This window comes from Mastacembelus armatus, chromosome 5 (assembly GCF_900324485.2).
Source record: "Mastacembelus armatus chromosome 5, fMasArm1.2, whole genome shotgun sequence".
Lineage (NCBI taxonomy): Eukaryota > Metazoa > Chordata > Actinopteri > Synbranchiformes > Mastacembelidae > Mastacembelus > Mastacembelus armatus.
In genome coordinates this window covers 28603873-28619683 of record NC_046637.1, presented here as the reverse complement: position 1 = coordinate 28619683, position 15811 = coordinate 28603873, and the positions used below count along the sequence as shown (strand labels likewise).

At 41.4% G+C, this 15811-nt stretch overlaps 1 protein-coding gene across 1 annotated transcript in view; it reads left to right on the top strand.

Moving 5' to 3' along the window:
* The first annotated feature begins 308 nt into the window (after positions 1-308).
* LOC113130373 (voltage-dependent calcium channel subunit alpha-2/delta-3-like) overlaps positions 309-15811 on the top strand; it is a 30542-nt gene continuing 15039 nt past the window's right edge. Inside the window, exons 1-11 of the mRNA XM_026306948.1 lie at positions 309-506; positions 2242-2323; positions 4053-4277; positions 5708-5824; positions 7645-7704; positions 10941-11103; positions 11639-11770; positions 13004-13064; positions 13151-13301; positions 13517-13591; positions 13681-13770. Of these exons, the coding sequence (XP_026162733.1) occupies positions 388-506; positions 2242-2323; positions 4053-4277; positions 5708-5824; positions 7645-7704; positions 10941-11103; positions 11639-11770; positions 13004-13064; positions 13151-13301; positions 13517-13591; positions 13681-13770 (1275 nt within the window). The 5' untranslated portion in view covers positions 309-387. The remainder of the gene's footprint in view (positions 507-2241; positions 2324-4052; positions 4278-5707; positions 5825-7644; positions 7705-10940; positions 11104-11638; positions 11771-13003; positions 13065-13150; positions 13302-13516; positions 13592-13680; positions 13771-15811) is intronic.

Below are 15811 nucleotides of genomic sequence, written 5' to 3'. Positions count from 1 at the left end.
GAAGTCACGAAAGTTCAGTGTTTGGCAGAAGATTCTTATTTGTCTCCTGTAGCTTTGTGGGCGATACAAATGTCTATGCGGCTCTTTTGTGCAGAGAAATGACCGAATCCCTCCAGAAACCATATTCTGTCGAAATCATTCTTAGTTGTCTGCAACGCGTGTCCAGGTATAAAAGATCCGTAAAGCCCATTGAGGGGTTTTCCCTTTTCAGAGGAAGACAGGCGGAGCAGAGGATGGAGGCTGGAGGGTAATGCTCTCTCTCTCTCCCTCTCTCTCTCTGATCAAATACAGTAGGGTACGTGCTGGAGAAGGCGCACCAGGATCCAGAAGTCCAGCACGGGGCTGGCACGGGATTTAACTGTGGATATTTTAAAACCAGAGTTGACGATGCAGGGACACCGGAGAATCCTGGACGCGTGCAGCACCAGCGTCCTTCTGCTGTGGATCTTTGTCGGCTTGAACCTGGTGGAAGTGTCGGGGTCCCAGCAAGGGATCCCTCTGTCAGTGTAAGTGAGAAGCTGCTCTGTAACTTTGTTGTCGCATGGAAATCACTAAAATGATGGTTTATCACTGCCTTCAGAAGTGTGTGTGTGTGTGTGTGTGTGTGTGTGTGCGTGCGTGCGTGCGTGCGTGCGAGGTGTGCGTGTGTGTGCGTGTGTGTGTGTGTGTGTGTGTGTGTGTTTAGATCAAAATTCATTTATGACCATTTCATTTAAAATGAAACAGTAAATAGTTTTTGTTCACCTTGGTTGTTTCCCTTCTTCCTGAGTTTAGTTTAACTGCAGCCATCAGGCCATGGTTTAACTCCAGGCTTCCTGTTAGAGACTAAAACTGGTGCGAGGAAACATGAGATTTCTAAAATAATCAGAATGATTTAAAAAGTCACAGGATTTTGAGAAATTCAAAGTAGAGTTTGTTTACAAAGAGGTAAAACCTGCAGCTCTAACTCTCTTGTTTTATCTTAATTTGTTATGTAATTACCTTATATGCAATCAGACAATTAACAGTAGCAGTGTATGTGTTATCAGTCAGTTGGAAATAATAAATGTTGGGCATGTTGGCTTCACTTCTACATGAAAAAGATAAACATCTTTTGAGGGGTTATTTATTTTTCAGCTGTACCCTTTATCATCACATTTTTTCTTTCCAAATGTATAATAATTAAAGCTGATGAAAATCAGTCCACACAATTAGTTGATTTGTTTTACACATACTTTGCAGTATAAATTCTCAATCATAACATTGCAGGCCGTCATAGGTGTAAACACATCATTTTCAAATATGTGCACTATAGTAAGAGGCTCACACTTTCTGAAAATAAATATTGAGAATGAGTTTGATCTTCAACTCAGCTTGTAACTGCTGTGAATTTGGAGATTTGGTGAATTGCAACCTTTTACCAGGAAAACCTTTTTGTAGGTTTAACAAGATTCTGGAAAAATCTCCCAAAAATCAAATTTATAAATTAATATTCCAGTATTTATCCAGTGTTATATCTTCTTAAACTCTGTGCAGGAACTCATTTCCTAAAATAAGGTTTTAAAAGGTGTATTGCGCACCTTTAAACTCATATGTAAAAAGACATTTTCCTGCAGTGTGAGTTTTTTTTAATCTCACATTGGAATATCAAAAATCCAGAAAGGTTTACTAAACAACAGAAAATCAGCTGAAATTAAATTTTTCCATTTTGAGAAATCTTTTCAGGAACACCTTTTGTAAGAAGCATCTCTTGGCGAAGTTGGTTTCATAGATGACAACAGCTCATCTGCAACACTTCACTACAAAGCCATTATTTTTTTAAATGCTAGAATATATATTTTTTCAGATTCAGGCCCCTTTGTCTTAGATTTAAGGTGCTGAACTTTACTGCCACACTTAAAGTCCTTTACAGTTTAACAGCAGCAACTCCAGCAACTATAGTATAGCTCATCGAAATTAGCAGCAATCATCTGTCAGAGAGTGAAGGTCAGAACCACTGGGCTGTGACACCTTTTTTTAATTAATTTTGTCAGAAAATAAGTCAGAAAAAAATGAGAAGAGATAAAATGGGTTTAAAAGCTAATGGGGTGGGAAGAGGACAATGACTATTTGGTTGGGAGAAGGTGACAACAGATTGATGCTTAGATCGAATGTGTTCTTTGTAAAACCACATTTAAATTTGGATAGTGACATGTTTTCACTGAATTCAGTCTATTAGCTTTCTCTGTAATTGGTTTTGTCTTTTGTATTTTTTTATTTCAGTGTAAAGCTCTGGGCATCAGCTTTTGGTGGAGAAATTAAATCCATTTCTGCTAAATATTCTGGATCCCAATTACTGCAAAAGGTATTCTCTTTATTTACAGTCTTATGTGAACACAAATGCTGTTTCTCTTTGTCTGATGGTCACGTAGCTGCACACATTATGCCCTGTAAAGACATACTGCCTCTCCAGTGGCTGCAGAGACATTTTGGTGTCTCAGCTGAATGCTGATGCGTTATTTTAGAGGAGACTCAGGTGTGTTTGCGCATATGTGTGTGTGTGTGTGTGTGTGTCCATGCACATGTGTGTTTGTATTTGATACAGCTCATTAACCATAGCTCTGATTCCTCTCTCCTCTCATCTCTGCAGTCAAGAGCGTAAACCGCTGGATATGAATGCAACGATGAGACAAATTCAATAAGTGTGTGTTTGGGTTCAGTAGCAGGCTGGGTGTTGCATATGGTGACAAAGGGAAGACCGCAGAGAATTAGCAATGATCTGGTGCAGTATATTTAACTTTTTGACCACTTGATGGCAGAGGTGTGCTCTGTGCGCACAGGTGGAAAAAGGTGGTCAGCGTCGATTCAGGTGAATAAACGGCAAATTGTCCTTTTCTCTTAAATAGGAACAGAGCAGAGACTGTACAGTAAAGAGCTGGAGGTGGAGCTTCTCTGTGTTAATGTTGAATGACTGCACTGCAGTGTAGCGTGTGTCCATGGTTAGTGTGCATACAGCACACACTCCTGTGCAGTTCATTTGCTGCAATAAGTTAAAATACAGGAAATAAATAGCATGAATACAATGTAGTTTAAGGCTGTTTTGCCGATGATAAATGTATATATAAATGTGTAAAGGTACTTGTTGTGCACATGTTACATTCACACCCTTTGGCTTCTTAAAACGCATTAAAGCCTAATGAAGTCATTACCCCTCGTTTTCTGCAGAGGAGATGGACAAAACGATAAAAACATGGACACAAACTGCACAAGCCATAAAAATATAAAATGAGCACATAAAGTTAGTATTATTATATATTTTAGTGGCCCCACATTCACTCTGGATGAAAGTTTGATACATCTATTTGTTTCAATAGACTGTAAGATACTTAACCACGTGAAATACTTTAACCAAAGCATAACAGGCTGTTATGGTTGCATCATGGAAATTTGTGTATTTATACATGTTTCTCCAAAACACAGCCTGAGGTATTGTCCTAACTTCTTAATTCTTCACTACGATTAGAAATAATGATCTGATGTGTGAATCTTGGCCAAACATCATGGCTTTGCAACAGTAGAACAAGCTAAGGTCTCTATGCACATTAGGTTACAGCCAAACAGCTTTCCTACAACATTATAGACTAAAATATCTCAAGTCTCTTTTCTGTGCACTCAGCAAGTAAAACTCTTGTTCCCTCGTCAGGTGGAACATTTATAACAGTAACTCTGCCAACATCACCTAAACTGTCCAGTTTCAGTGTTTCCACTTCAGCCGATAGCGAGTTGTATGGGGAGAAGCTGTTGTCAGGCTGAACTGCACTATATTTAAAGAGCAAAACCTTTTAGTGATGCAATGTTATGCAAAAACACCACAAACGACAACCTCAAAAATGACCACGACAGTCTACAGTGGTTTCTATTCTTGTGGTAACTCAGTGTACAGCTCTTTTAGTTATGTTTTAAAGCCTGTAGACCAGTCTCATTTGTGACACTGTGATCTCTGTACTAACTCTTTCCTTCCCTCCTGTAAGATAAGTTACTCCATGAATTCCTGTCTTAAATCCTCTACATTTAACCTATCCTTCCTATTTTAGGAGCTTTGGGCCATCACAGCGCCCCGTCCGGGGACCAACTCCAGTTCTGAGGGCACTACCTCAGTCAAGGGCAATAGCAGGATTAATACTAAAAGCTCCGCTGCATGTCTTGGAGTGTGGGAAGAAAGCGGAGCACCCAGAGGACCACGCAAATATGGAGAGAGTGTGCAAACCGCATTTAGAAAGCGGCTCCAGGGTCCAAACCTAGGACCTCCTTGCCCTGAGGTGACAGTTTTACAAATAAAATTTAAATGTACGGTGGAAGCAGAATAATTCCATTTGTTATCAAATATGTTTTTCATGTTTGTACAAAACATTTGCTGCTTTTTGTGTGTATGCACTTTGCTCGAGTCCCTGCTCATGGAGGCGTGTCTGGAGAGAGCTGTGCCGAACCAGTCAGCACAAAGCAGCGAGCTGTGAGGGAACTGACGGGTCGTTAGGGGCCGATCATTAAGGCTGATCATTAGCTGCTTATTGTGAATTACCCGATTTTAGAAAGATTTCTGCAAAATGGGGAAACACTGAAGTACTTCAGGCTCCCGGCAGGCAGGCAGGCCCCACTTCTGCATTGGGCATTACTTTAATCAATAGCCATGATGATGATCAGTGGTTCTGATGGATGGGGCTTCACCTCCACTTGATGTCTGGAGGAGTGTGAGTGAGGAGGAGGTGGGAGGATCGGGAACTCGGGGTGCTGAGGCGAGGAGGACAGGCGTGAAATGAACTGTTCTGCTCCACTGGTAGCCTACACTCTTCCTTTCATGAGGTTATTTGTCGCCTCACGTACTGGTTGTGTGTGTGTGTGTGTGTGTGTGTGTGTATGCGTGTGTGTTTTTCTTTGAGCCCACACAATGTGTAATGTGGGCTACAAGCCTGGCTTATGTTTATTTTTAGATAAGGTTATAAGAAGTGTGTGCAATGTGGCTGAATGGACACTGTGTGAGGATCAGGCTTTTGTTTCTATTGGGGTGAGTGTGTGCTCAGGCAGGTGTGGGATTATGTAATGTTATATTCCTCGTGCTGTGGCGGGCTTTGTTCTGTATCACTGGAGGTCCTGTGCAACCAGCAGAATCAGCATTATGTGAGGTGTAGTTCATTACCCAGAATCGGCCGAGCTTGACAAGTTATTATCTTTCTCCTGTGCTTTGACTCCATTTCAATTACCCTCTTACCATGCATAGCCTTTGGATCCAGCCCCGCCCCTGGCCACCCAACATGGCTATCTCCAGCCAATCAGAGACAAAGAAGCAGCATGTGCAGCCAATGACTGTGACCAGATAAAGACTATCAATCATTTTGTGTCGCAGCATGGATTTTATCAGCCGTTCATCAGAGAAAGGCTGCATGTAGCTTGTCAGCCAACATGTGAAGGCTTACAAGCCTTGTTTGACAACTCCCACCACTCCAGAGTGGATGTGGTAAAAAAAATGATAGCCCTCCAAAATGCTGCAGAACAAACAGACGGAACAAAACAATTATCTCAATGTTTTCTGTTTCTCTGATCTTATAGGTGCTAAGAGGAACTTTGAAAGCACCTAGTGATTAAATTGCTACTCAACCACATGAGCTCATGCTTCCAGGATGTTTTCCTACTGTCTGTGTCGTAAGACTTATTGTTGTATCTTGTCAACAGGTTTGTTTCTGGTTATTTTCAGAAATATAAAGAATTTGAAAAGTCAGTCAGAGTGGAAGAAATTGATGGTGTGAAACTGGTCAAAAACCTGGCTGTGAAGATGGAAGAAATGTTCCGGAGGAAAGCTGAGGCCACCAGGGTAGGTGTGGTTTGTTTTAAATCAGAGCATTTTATTTGGTTTTTATTTATTCATTTGTTTGTTTTGTTTTCTTCTGGGCAATGAGGGATGTACTGTATGTAAATTATTAGAGTGGTGATGGGAGAGATTGTGGCCTGTATTTCTTTTTCTCATGGAAGCATCATCTCCTCATCAAAATGATGCAGTAGCTACTAGTGGTTGTGTTTTGTTTAATGATGTGCTGCTTTGCACTAGAGGAAACAGCAGCGCACCCACTTATGAAACTTAGGCATTGTGCCTTTGGTTTTGTTATCTGACCATTTCAGGTAAACTCATCTGATAACATTTAGTGACGCTTGGTTCACAAACAGTGAGAACATGTATTAAAAAATATGTAGCATTTTCTTGAGTTTAACATTATTTTTAATTGCCAATTCTACATCCAATGTGGGATGTAGAAAAAATTACACATTTTATTAACACATTTAGAGCTAGGAAGAAAGGAAGGAAGAAACACTGTTATTTGAAGCTTAGGAGAAGGTGTTCAAATGTTCAGGACAGGTCTGAGGAAAATATTAACTGTGGGCAGTTCTTTACAAAGTCAGACATAAGGTTCAGGCCTCCATCCCAACCCTACTTATGTAATTTTTGTACAGTTCATAAACTGAACAGATTTGTCACATCTGGCAAAACAGTCTATTGTTCGGCGTTTAAAGATCAAATCTGTCCTTACTGCCATTATGTAAGGTTTGCTTGGTCCTGGATGTAGTTTATTACAGACCCACAGCAGCAGCACAAAGGAGCTTGTACCCATTTTAATGCTGCACCTTGCACAGACTGCTGGGAAATGATAAGGTTTATCTCCTGCGCCTGATGCCACATGTGCGACAATTCAGAACAATTAGGCCTATAAATTACACTTAGCCTAAGAAAATGTTTAATTAAATAATCCACATTTAAACATGTGTGATGCATCAACACATTAGTGGTTTTTATGTTACAAAACATACAAGTCATAAATTTGGCATTTGAAAAAAATATGAAAAAATAATAATTAAAGGATAAAAAAAAGGTCAGAAGCCTACACCAGCAGAAATGTCATGTAATATGCTGGAAAAGCAGTTTGAAATGACACAGCGACCTCAAAGGACTGAAAAACGAGAGTTGGAAATAAATGTATTTATTTCATCATGTTTTTTATTTGCCAGCTGCTGAGGACATGAGAAGTCACTATGAGGTCAATTGAATTTGGCCACCACAGCCTCAGTTGTGTTTATATAGCAGTTATTTTGACACGTGTGACAGATGTTAATTATCTGGTTGGCTCCGAAGGCCAGAGTGACTGCAGTGAGGTGGCATTTCCCCGGAAACACCGAGCCAAGCACATTTTCAGAAATCGAGATATTATTACAGAAGCTGTTGGTGCTTTTTGGTGCATGGCATGAAATCCTGCATCGACCCATCAATCACCTCACAGCTCCACTTCACAGTAGCGCCCCACATTTTAGGCATATTTTTGCACTTAGAATCACTGTAAGTGATGCCAAAAGCAAAAGACTATTTAGGCCCCAATCTTGGAATCATATCCTTTTACTGAGTTTATTTTAAATGAATCAATTCGTGCTGGTCTTCGAAATGCGGCAGACTGCAAAAACTTCCTGGAGGCTCTGCGTAAAGTTGGAAATCCTTTAAGACACAATTATACAAATTGTCGTAGCAAACATTTGCAGTTTAGGCTATATACATTAAATAGGAATGGGCCGTTTATATGCCTTTAAACATACTGTAGCCCATTGCCTGTAATAGCTCTGCTCCTAATAACCAGTTTTCCCTCCTCTCAGCGGCTGGTGGAGGCGGCGGAAGAAGCGCACCATCAGCATGAGGATAATCCCGACCTGCAGGTGAGGTTTGTCCCAGACAAAAGAAAAGAAAAGCGGGGCATACTGATAATTGGAACAAAATCTGACGTGTCATTGTGTAAGACCAGGATGAGTCCTTTTCATTTGGGCTGGGGAGGAGCGGGTGCAAGGTGAGCGAAGAGTAACGGGCCCTATAGTCTTTAATTGCGTTGGCATCGTCCTTCACACTGATGTCCTGTCAGCGGGCCGATACATAACCCTCACCCTTTGATAAGCAGTGGCGCACACATTAAAGGCTGCAGCCCCACACAGACATAACTCAGCCTGAATGTTTCCAGCCCCTGGAGCCATAGTTTTATGTACAGTATCCAAAATGAAAACCTGCAGCCAGAAGCGCAGTGTTAAAGAACATTAGGCCAAAGCGCAGCCACTGTGTGCACTTTGTGCCGTGCGGTAAATACTGTGAATGAAGCACAGGTGTTTCCCAGAGCAAACTAACGCAGAGAGCAAATGGAGGACAGGAGCTGGCTTGGGTTTCTTCTAATTTTAATTATATTTCACAGGATGTGCTCATGTGCTCGAATCATGCCATTATAGCGGCTCCCTCATTGCGGATTTCCAGGGCGCACTGAGCTTCCTCAGTCTCTGCAGAGGGAATGCAGTGTTTTTGCCATTTATTACTGCTCTCTCTCTCTCTCTCTCTCTCTCTCTGTCCAGTGGACAAAGATAAATGAAACTCTTTTGCGCGGCGCATTGTTTCACTTTCCTGACTCTAGATTGGAAACCCACTGGAGCAACAAAACACTAAAATAACGGCAGTACTTTACAGTTAATAGAAGCATTTACATCATAAGAACACATTTCCATCAGCTTGTTCTTTGCCCGTTTCAGTGCTGTTCACATAACAAGACAGGTGGATGCTACCAAAAATACCACTAGCAGCTTTATACTACTCTGTATCAGTAGCCTGACATTTTACTTATAAAAACACATTTAACTGAGGGATTGTACTTATTTATTCATCATGATTAAAATACATTTAAGAAATTAAGCTTTCCATCTTTTCCAGAAAACATTGTTTTATGTTAGAGAGCTTCATCTTAAACCAGAACCCAGAAAATATACACTTGTATACAACACATATAAAATGAGTCCTGACTAAACGTTTTAAAATATTTGTCAGAGATTTTTTTCTTTGATTTTTTCTTTTCTACTGTGATTTTATGCATCATATATATGAAAAATTCATTCTTACAGTAAAACTGGCCCACACAGTTGAGAGATGAAAGCTGTTTTTAACATTTGTATTCGAGCTATTGATGGTTATCGCACACCACAGGCTATCACATGCACATTTTATCTTAAAGGCTATAAAAAATAATGAGGAAAATTCAATAACCCCCTGCGATAATTATGTGATGTCATGATATTACTCCTAGTGGCATCATTTAGGAACCTCGCCTCCTCTGACACTGCACATTTTTCACGCACCATTTCACTGACCACTGTGAGATAAGCCTGCTGCTCTTATCTCTGCTGCTCCATGTCAGGACAGTCGGTGTTTTGTATTGACCCAAGAGTCAGTGCAGATCAGCTCTGCAACAGAAATTTGGCTCTTGGTTCAGAAATGCATTGTTTGTAATGTCTCATGGTTTAGTTTCTAATGACGGAGCTTTTGCTTAAAACTTTTAGTGTGGATGTGGCCAAAAAACAAGCATAAACTGATTTTGAGAGCTAAAAATGTTTTTTTTTTTTTTTTTTTGCTTATAAAGAATTGTGTTTTTGAATGATAAAATAAATCGTGTAGTTTTGCTCATAATATAGATGAGAAAGTGAACCAACAGATTTTCTAAAAAAACAAAACAAAACCTTTAGGCCTAAAAATATTTTCACCATTAGAAAAGGAAATTTTAATAGTTTGCTGCTGTCATTAAATTAGTGTTTCAGTTGAAACACTGTGACAAAATTATGTTACTGAATAAAAACATTTTCAGTATTGCTCTCGATTATGTGTGTTATCGATCGTACTGTTTACAGGAGGCCTTTGATGAACATTTGATTAGTCAAATGGCTTCAGAACATGTTTGCTTCCCTGGAGCTGTTGTTGTGCAGTATATGGCTTGTGAAACCTACACAGTGCAGGATGAAGCCTACATCTGCAGATATCGGAGCCTGGTTATCATACAGTAAGGCCCAGCAGTTTTTAATGGAGAGTATATCTCTGCAGTAGGCCCTACAGTTAACTGCAGTGGTGTAAGAGTCAGTGGGGTGTCTCGGAGAGCTGCAGTGTCCCATGGCCTGCTCTGCAGTAATAACCCTGGCGGTTAACGTGTCTCTTTACAGCACTATTAGTTCTGCTGAGGGTGCACATTTCTCTCCCCCACAACTCTGTCCCCCCTCCGCCTCGCCGCAGCTCGTCAGAGAGCTGCTCAGGCGTGGTATGAGCTGTCAGGGGCTGCTTGATGGCGATGCCCGCGCGGCCTTCCCCGAGTGTGATGCTGTAGAGTCCATCACCCATCTCTCCTCCTCCTTTCCCTCCCTCCTACACTCTCAGTGCAGGCAGAAAGGACCGGAGGCCACGAGGCTGCTCGGGAACAATGAGGGAGTCTTTCTTCTGCAGCAGCAGCAGCGGTGAAGGACAGGACAAGCCATTGGGTGTCACTTTTCACTGGCAATCATGGAGGTCACTGTGCAAGTCGAGGGCCTTCATAGACATTAGTGACCAGTGAGGGTTAATACTGCTGTGGTCTGTTCTCTGTTTCATGCCATCCACGTCACAGTGTCTTTGAGTAAGACACTGAACCCTGAGTAGCTGAACGAGAAACAATGCATCATATATTTTAACCACTTTAATTGGGACACCTACTCAGTGTTGCTTTGTTTGATTCTCTTTATTTAACTTTATTTGATATTTGTTTCTATCTCAGAGTCAATAATCCAGGGACAGGTGCAGACTGAACATGCATTACCATACAGATCAAGGAGTGTGGATTTTGCCTGTCATAACATGTTGTGAAGGGATGTTTGAATGGACAGCAGTGACAGAAAAATGATTACATCAAGAAAAAATGCTGATTGTATAAAAGTGAGTCTATTTAAGGATTAACAGTGTGAACCTAGCCCTAATGTATTAATATGAATACTGTAATTATTGTTTTGAGTTGGCGCTAAAACAACATGGTTTGTTTTGTCATTAACTGCCTCTGCAGGCGTCTGTTTCGTTTATTTGTTGTAGTTGCAGTGAAATTAACATATTACTTCTTCACTCTTCTCTCTAGTACGAGTACTTCAACGCTGTGCTGATCAATGAAGTGGATGAGGAGGGCAATAATGTGGAGCTGGGTGGAGAGTTCATCCTGGAGCCCAACGACCATTTCAATAACCTGTCAGTCAACCTAAGCCTCAGTGTGGTGCAGGTGCCCACCAACATGTACAATAAAGGTAAGGGAACAGCCATGGCCAGCCAGAAGACAGGAAGATTTATTAACCAACTGTGAGCTGAAGAACACGGAGAGAGCAAAAGAAGTGGTGAAAATGAGATGGTACAAGCTTTATCAGTTCCACAGTCTCAGAGATGTGGATTTGGAGGATCAATAGCAGCCCAGACTTAATCAGAAAGCAGCTGCAGACAGGAAAAGATGTTGATCACATGGTAACTGCTCAAGTCACCTCTCGTTGTATAACAGAGTGCGCCACCTCTCCCTGTGTCACCCGGGCTGCTTTTGTTTGCTGTAACGGACTCCCCGTAAGTCTCTGTTCACAGCACAAAAGGAGGCTGATCCTGGGGAAGGAGGGGAGGCCTTGATTTAGTCACAGTCATTGTGTCTCCTTCAGGGGAATCAATAAGGGACAAAGGTCAACCGTGCGCTCGGTGGCAATGACCAGGATGGTTACCATTATCACTATTTAATTTACTTGTCTCTCTGTCTTCCCTCTCTGTTTCCTCCCCCTCCACACCCCCCCCCCCCCACCCCAGACCCTGACATAGTGAATGGGGTTTACTGGTCCGAGGCCTTGAATAAAGTATTTGTAGAGAATTTTGAAAAAGACCCCACACTCATCTGGCAGTACTTTGGGAGTGCCAAGGGTTTCTTCAGGCAGTATCCTGGTAAGTGAAGTCACTGGGTCAGTCTGTCCTTATATTTGTATGTATCGAGACACTGTGAGGACCAATGGTTGACAGTCTGGTTTAAGGTTGAGGTTAGGGGTTAGGGTTAGGCAAGTAATAATTATGGTTAAGTTAGAGTAAGTCTCTGGGAAATGAATGTAAGATCCCTCAGATGATGAAAACAATGGAGAGTGGGTGGGAAAAGAAAGGGTGGTCCCATGGGAGCCATCAGCAATTAGTGAGGGGGAAAAAGGATCAGAGCAAATGATTTAGAATTACTAAAAGGGTAATTTAGCTAATGTTGTAATTTTACAGACCATCAGAGAGGATGCATATATACAGACTGTAATTAATCAGCATTTGCCAGTGATGATCTACAGCCATACCGAGGAACAGTACATGGCTGCTAGATCCAGCCAAACCTATCAGACCGTTGCAATGATACGAAACAGGCCCTCGAGTCTCTGCAGTGCTGGAGCGAAGCCAGATGAGGAACAATTGATGATACTGTAAAACACATTAAAGTCTGTATGTTCAGTGTATAAGGATCCATAGGATCCATACTACAGAGATGTCCTGTATCCGGGTTTGATGACATCCTTTTACATCCAGAAGAAACTGGGAACTATAATTTTTAGCATAATAAACAGGAGTAAATCATATAGTATTGTCTTTGTTTGTTGCATATTTTCAGATGAAAATGACTCCACCTTTGGTGCACTGGTATTTATGGTTGCAGCACGCTGAAGATAAACTGTATGTTTCCCAGTGATTCAATGGTTTCATGATGTATTTTTAATAGTTTTGGACAATAACTTGTCCTTGGCTCACAGAAATAAACTGTCAGGCCTTGGACACACAAAAAATATTTTACTGAATATTGTTGTTGGTTTTTGTCTATAAAGCAGAGCTTATGACCAGATCCATCCTCCAAGCATTTACAGCTATGAATAATATTTTGTTTGTCTCAAATAGAAGTGATTTCAGATTTAAACACCTCTATAAGTTATGTAGGTGACCTCCTTTTAAAAATAAAATGTCTTAAATATAATTACTTTCATATTTTCAACAAAATGCCATTGTGTCTACTGCCAGTGGGCTCAACTGAGGGGTGAAGAGCTTGCACCTTAATTCGACAGATGTTTCATATTGTGTCTTCATGTTCTTGTTTGTCGACTGTGCCATTTTCTCTCCTCTTCTTTATCTCGACTGACTTTCTGATTTACTCCCCAGGAGTAAAGTGGCATCCAGATGAACATGGTGTCATCGGCTTTGACTGCAGAAATCGGAAGTGGTAAGTCTTTACATAGCAATGAAAACATAGTTGGCCATCATATAATATGTAAAGAACATATTTGATTTCACATTATTCCTTCACAGGTACATCCAGGCAGCAACGTCTCCAAAAGATGTTGTTATCTTAGTTGATGTCAGTGGAAGCATGAAAGGACTGAGACTGACCATTGCCAGGCAGACTGTCTCCTCTATATTAGACACACTGGGCGATGACGACTTCTTCAACATCATTGCAGTAGGTTTTCTTAAATGAAACTTAAATTTACTTTAAATGAAACTCTTACTGACTCTGTTTGTGTCTGTCTTGTTTATTTGTCTGTCCATTGTTAACTGCCTAGTCTTACGTAGATTTTAGACATGTCTATGGAAATAACTGAAGCTCAGTCTTACATAACAAAAACAATGAGTTCCTTTCCATTTCTCATCTAAATGCTTTTTATATTTCCTCAGTATAATCAAGAGATTCACTACGTGGAGCCTTGTTTAAATGGCACGCTGGTCCGAGCCGACAGAACCAACAAAGACGTGAGTGCACATAATGAATGTATGTGGATCATATCTGGGATGAATTTGTGTAATTAATGTTCATTTTCACTTTCATTATTATCTGTCAGCACTTTCGTGAACATCTGGACAAGCTGTTTGCCAAAGGGATCGGGCTGCTGGGGGAAGCTCTGTCCGAAGCGTTCACGATCCTGAATGACGTAAGTTTCAGTGATCGTCACATTAATGGAGATGCTGTTCAAACATAAACCTTCCCAGTCTGTATAGCACTGAAATAATGTGTCACAAATCAGATCAGCTAAATTCTTAATTGCTCTTTACTTTACTTTATATGACAATGTTGAGTATTGGTGCGCTTTCACAAAAGGATTTATGTTTTCATTCATTTGACATACAGAAAAATAATTAATTCATGCATGTGCTCAGCTGTTACAAATAAAGTTTGTTCTAAATTAATTCACGGGCTCAGCTTCACCAGAACGTTGGAAAAGCTTTTGTTCTACCATCCACAATAGTTTTCAACACTCTGCATGTTCGCAGCTAATCAGAGAAAGTAGTACACTCTAGTCAAATGTGAGTATTTGGGAGGTGTGTCGCCTGTCGAAACGCTCCAGTGCTATCCCCGTTCCGGCCTCCAAACACAGACACATCTATTCTGAAGTGTGATTAATGACTCTAATTAATGCCAATGATTAATAACGTGGCTGATTGGAACACAAAGCAGATAAGGCCAGGAGCTCGCCGTACTCGTTTTATCTCCCTATTTTCAGGCAAGCTTTGGCAACGGTGCCAAAGCTGAAAGAGCTTTTATCTGTGCATTTGTCAGATTAATTAAAGCACTGCAATGAATATGGTAATCAGGTAGCCAGCAGCCTGCTGGAATCCACTGCCCAGTGAATGAATCTGAATAAAACTTATCATCGACCTGATCAAAATGAAACTCACTTCACTTGAAACACTGTCTGCACCATCTCCCAGAGAGATGAAACAAAACAGTCACAGGACTGTGACATAAAATAATTTGCCATCATGAAATACATTATTCTTCTTAGAACAGAGTCACAGATTTAGCTCTCAAGCAGCTACAGCTACAGGATTGATCTTAATGATCCCTGTTATTGATAATGTCTTTTATTTTTTAATATTTATATCAACAAATTATTGATTTGTTGATATAATACACCAGCCCCTTACGGCTCCTCCTGCGGTTGGTAGGTCCAGAGGAGGACGTGCCCACATCGGGCTTTGCCCAGCTGGACCCCATGGGGAAAGACCGCCTGTGAGCCCCAGCCCCAGGCCTGGCTCTAGGGTGGGGCCCTGGCTCTGCCATGCCAGGAGACGTCACGGTCCTTGGTCTTTGTTTGTCTGTCCAGGCTTTTTTGAACCGCTCTTAGTCTGACCCGTCACCTAGGACTTGTTTGCCTTAGGAGACCCTAGTAGGGGCATGTAGCCCCCCACGACATAGCTCCTAGGATCATTCAGGCACTCAAACCCCTCCACCACGATAAGGTGGTGGTCCAAGGAGGGGAGGTGTTCCGGGCATGTCCCACTGGGAGGAGGAGGCCCCGGGGAAGACTCGGCTGGCCTGGGAAAGCCTCGGTGTCCCTCCGGAAGAGCTGGAGAAAGTGTCCAGAGAGAGGGAAGTCTGGGTGTCCCTGCTTAGACCACTGCCCCCACCACCTGGACCTTCTTTCTCTGGTTCATGGAATTAGATGAGTCAGTGTGGAGATACAGAAACATCATTTATTAAACTAAATGTAAATCCAGTGACAGGATGGAGAAATTAGCAACAATAGCATGCACGGTTCTATCGGGTATGTGAACAGAACAGGTTGGAGGTCGGGCTAAATAGGAGGCTTCTTTAGATTAGAATAAGTTGAGGTTCTGGTTCAAATAAGAGGAAACTCATATTAAGAGATTAATAAACTTATGTAGTTCCTCCCTGGCAAATTCTGTAAATCCTCAAAAAGGTGTCAGTGTGGTGAAGGCCGCCTTATACTTGGCTTGTATGATCAGAACAGCAGCAGGTTTCAGCCTGTGATCCTGTCACTGCATCTCCACATTCACTCTGTTACAGGTCAATAAACCGCTTAATTACTGCCATGCATCTTCTGGCATCAGAATAAATTGTACCGCACTTATCGGGTTTATTTTCTTAGTAAGATATTATCTGTATTTTATTGACTGGTGGCTTTACGGCACGGTACAGAGTGGAAGCAGACATTGTTGTATATGTTTATG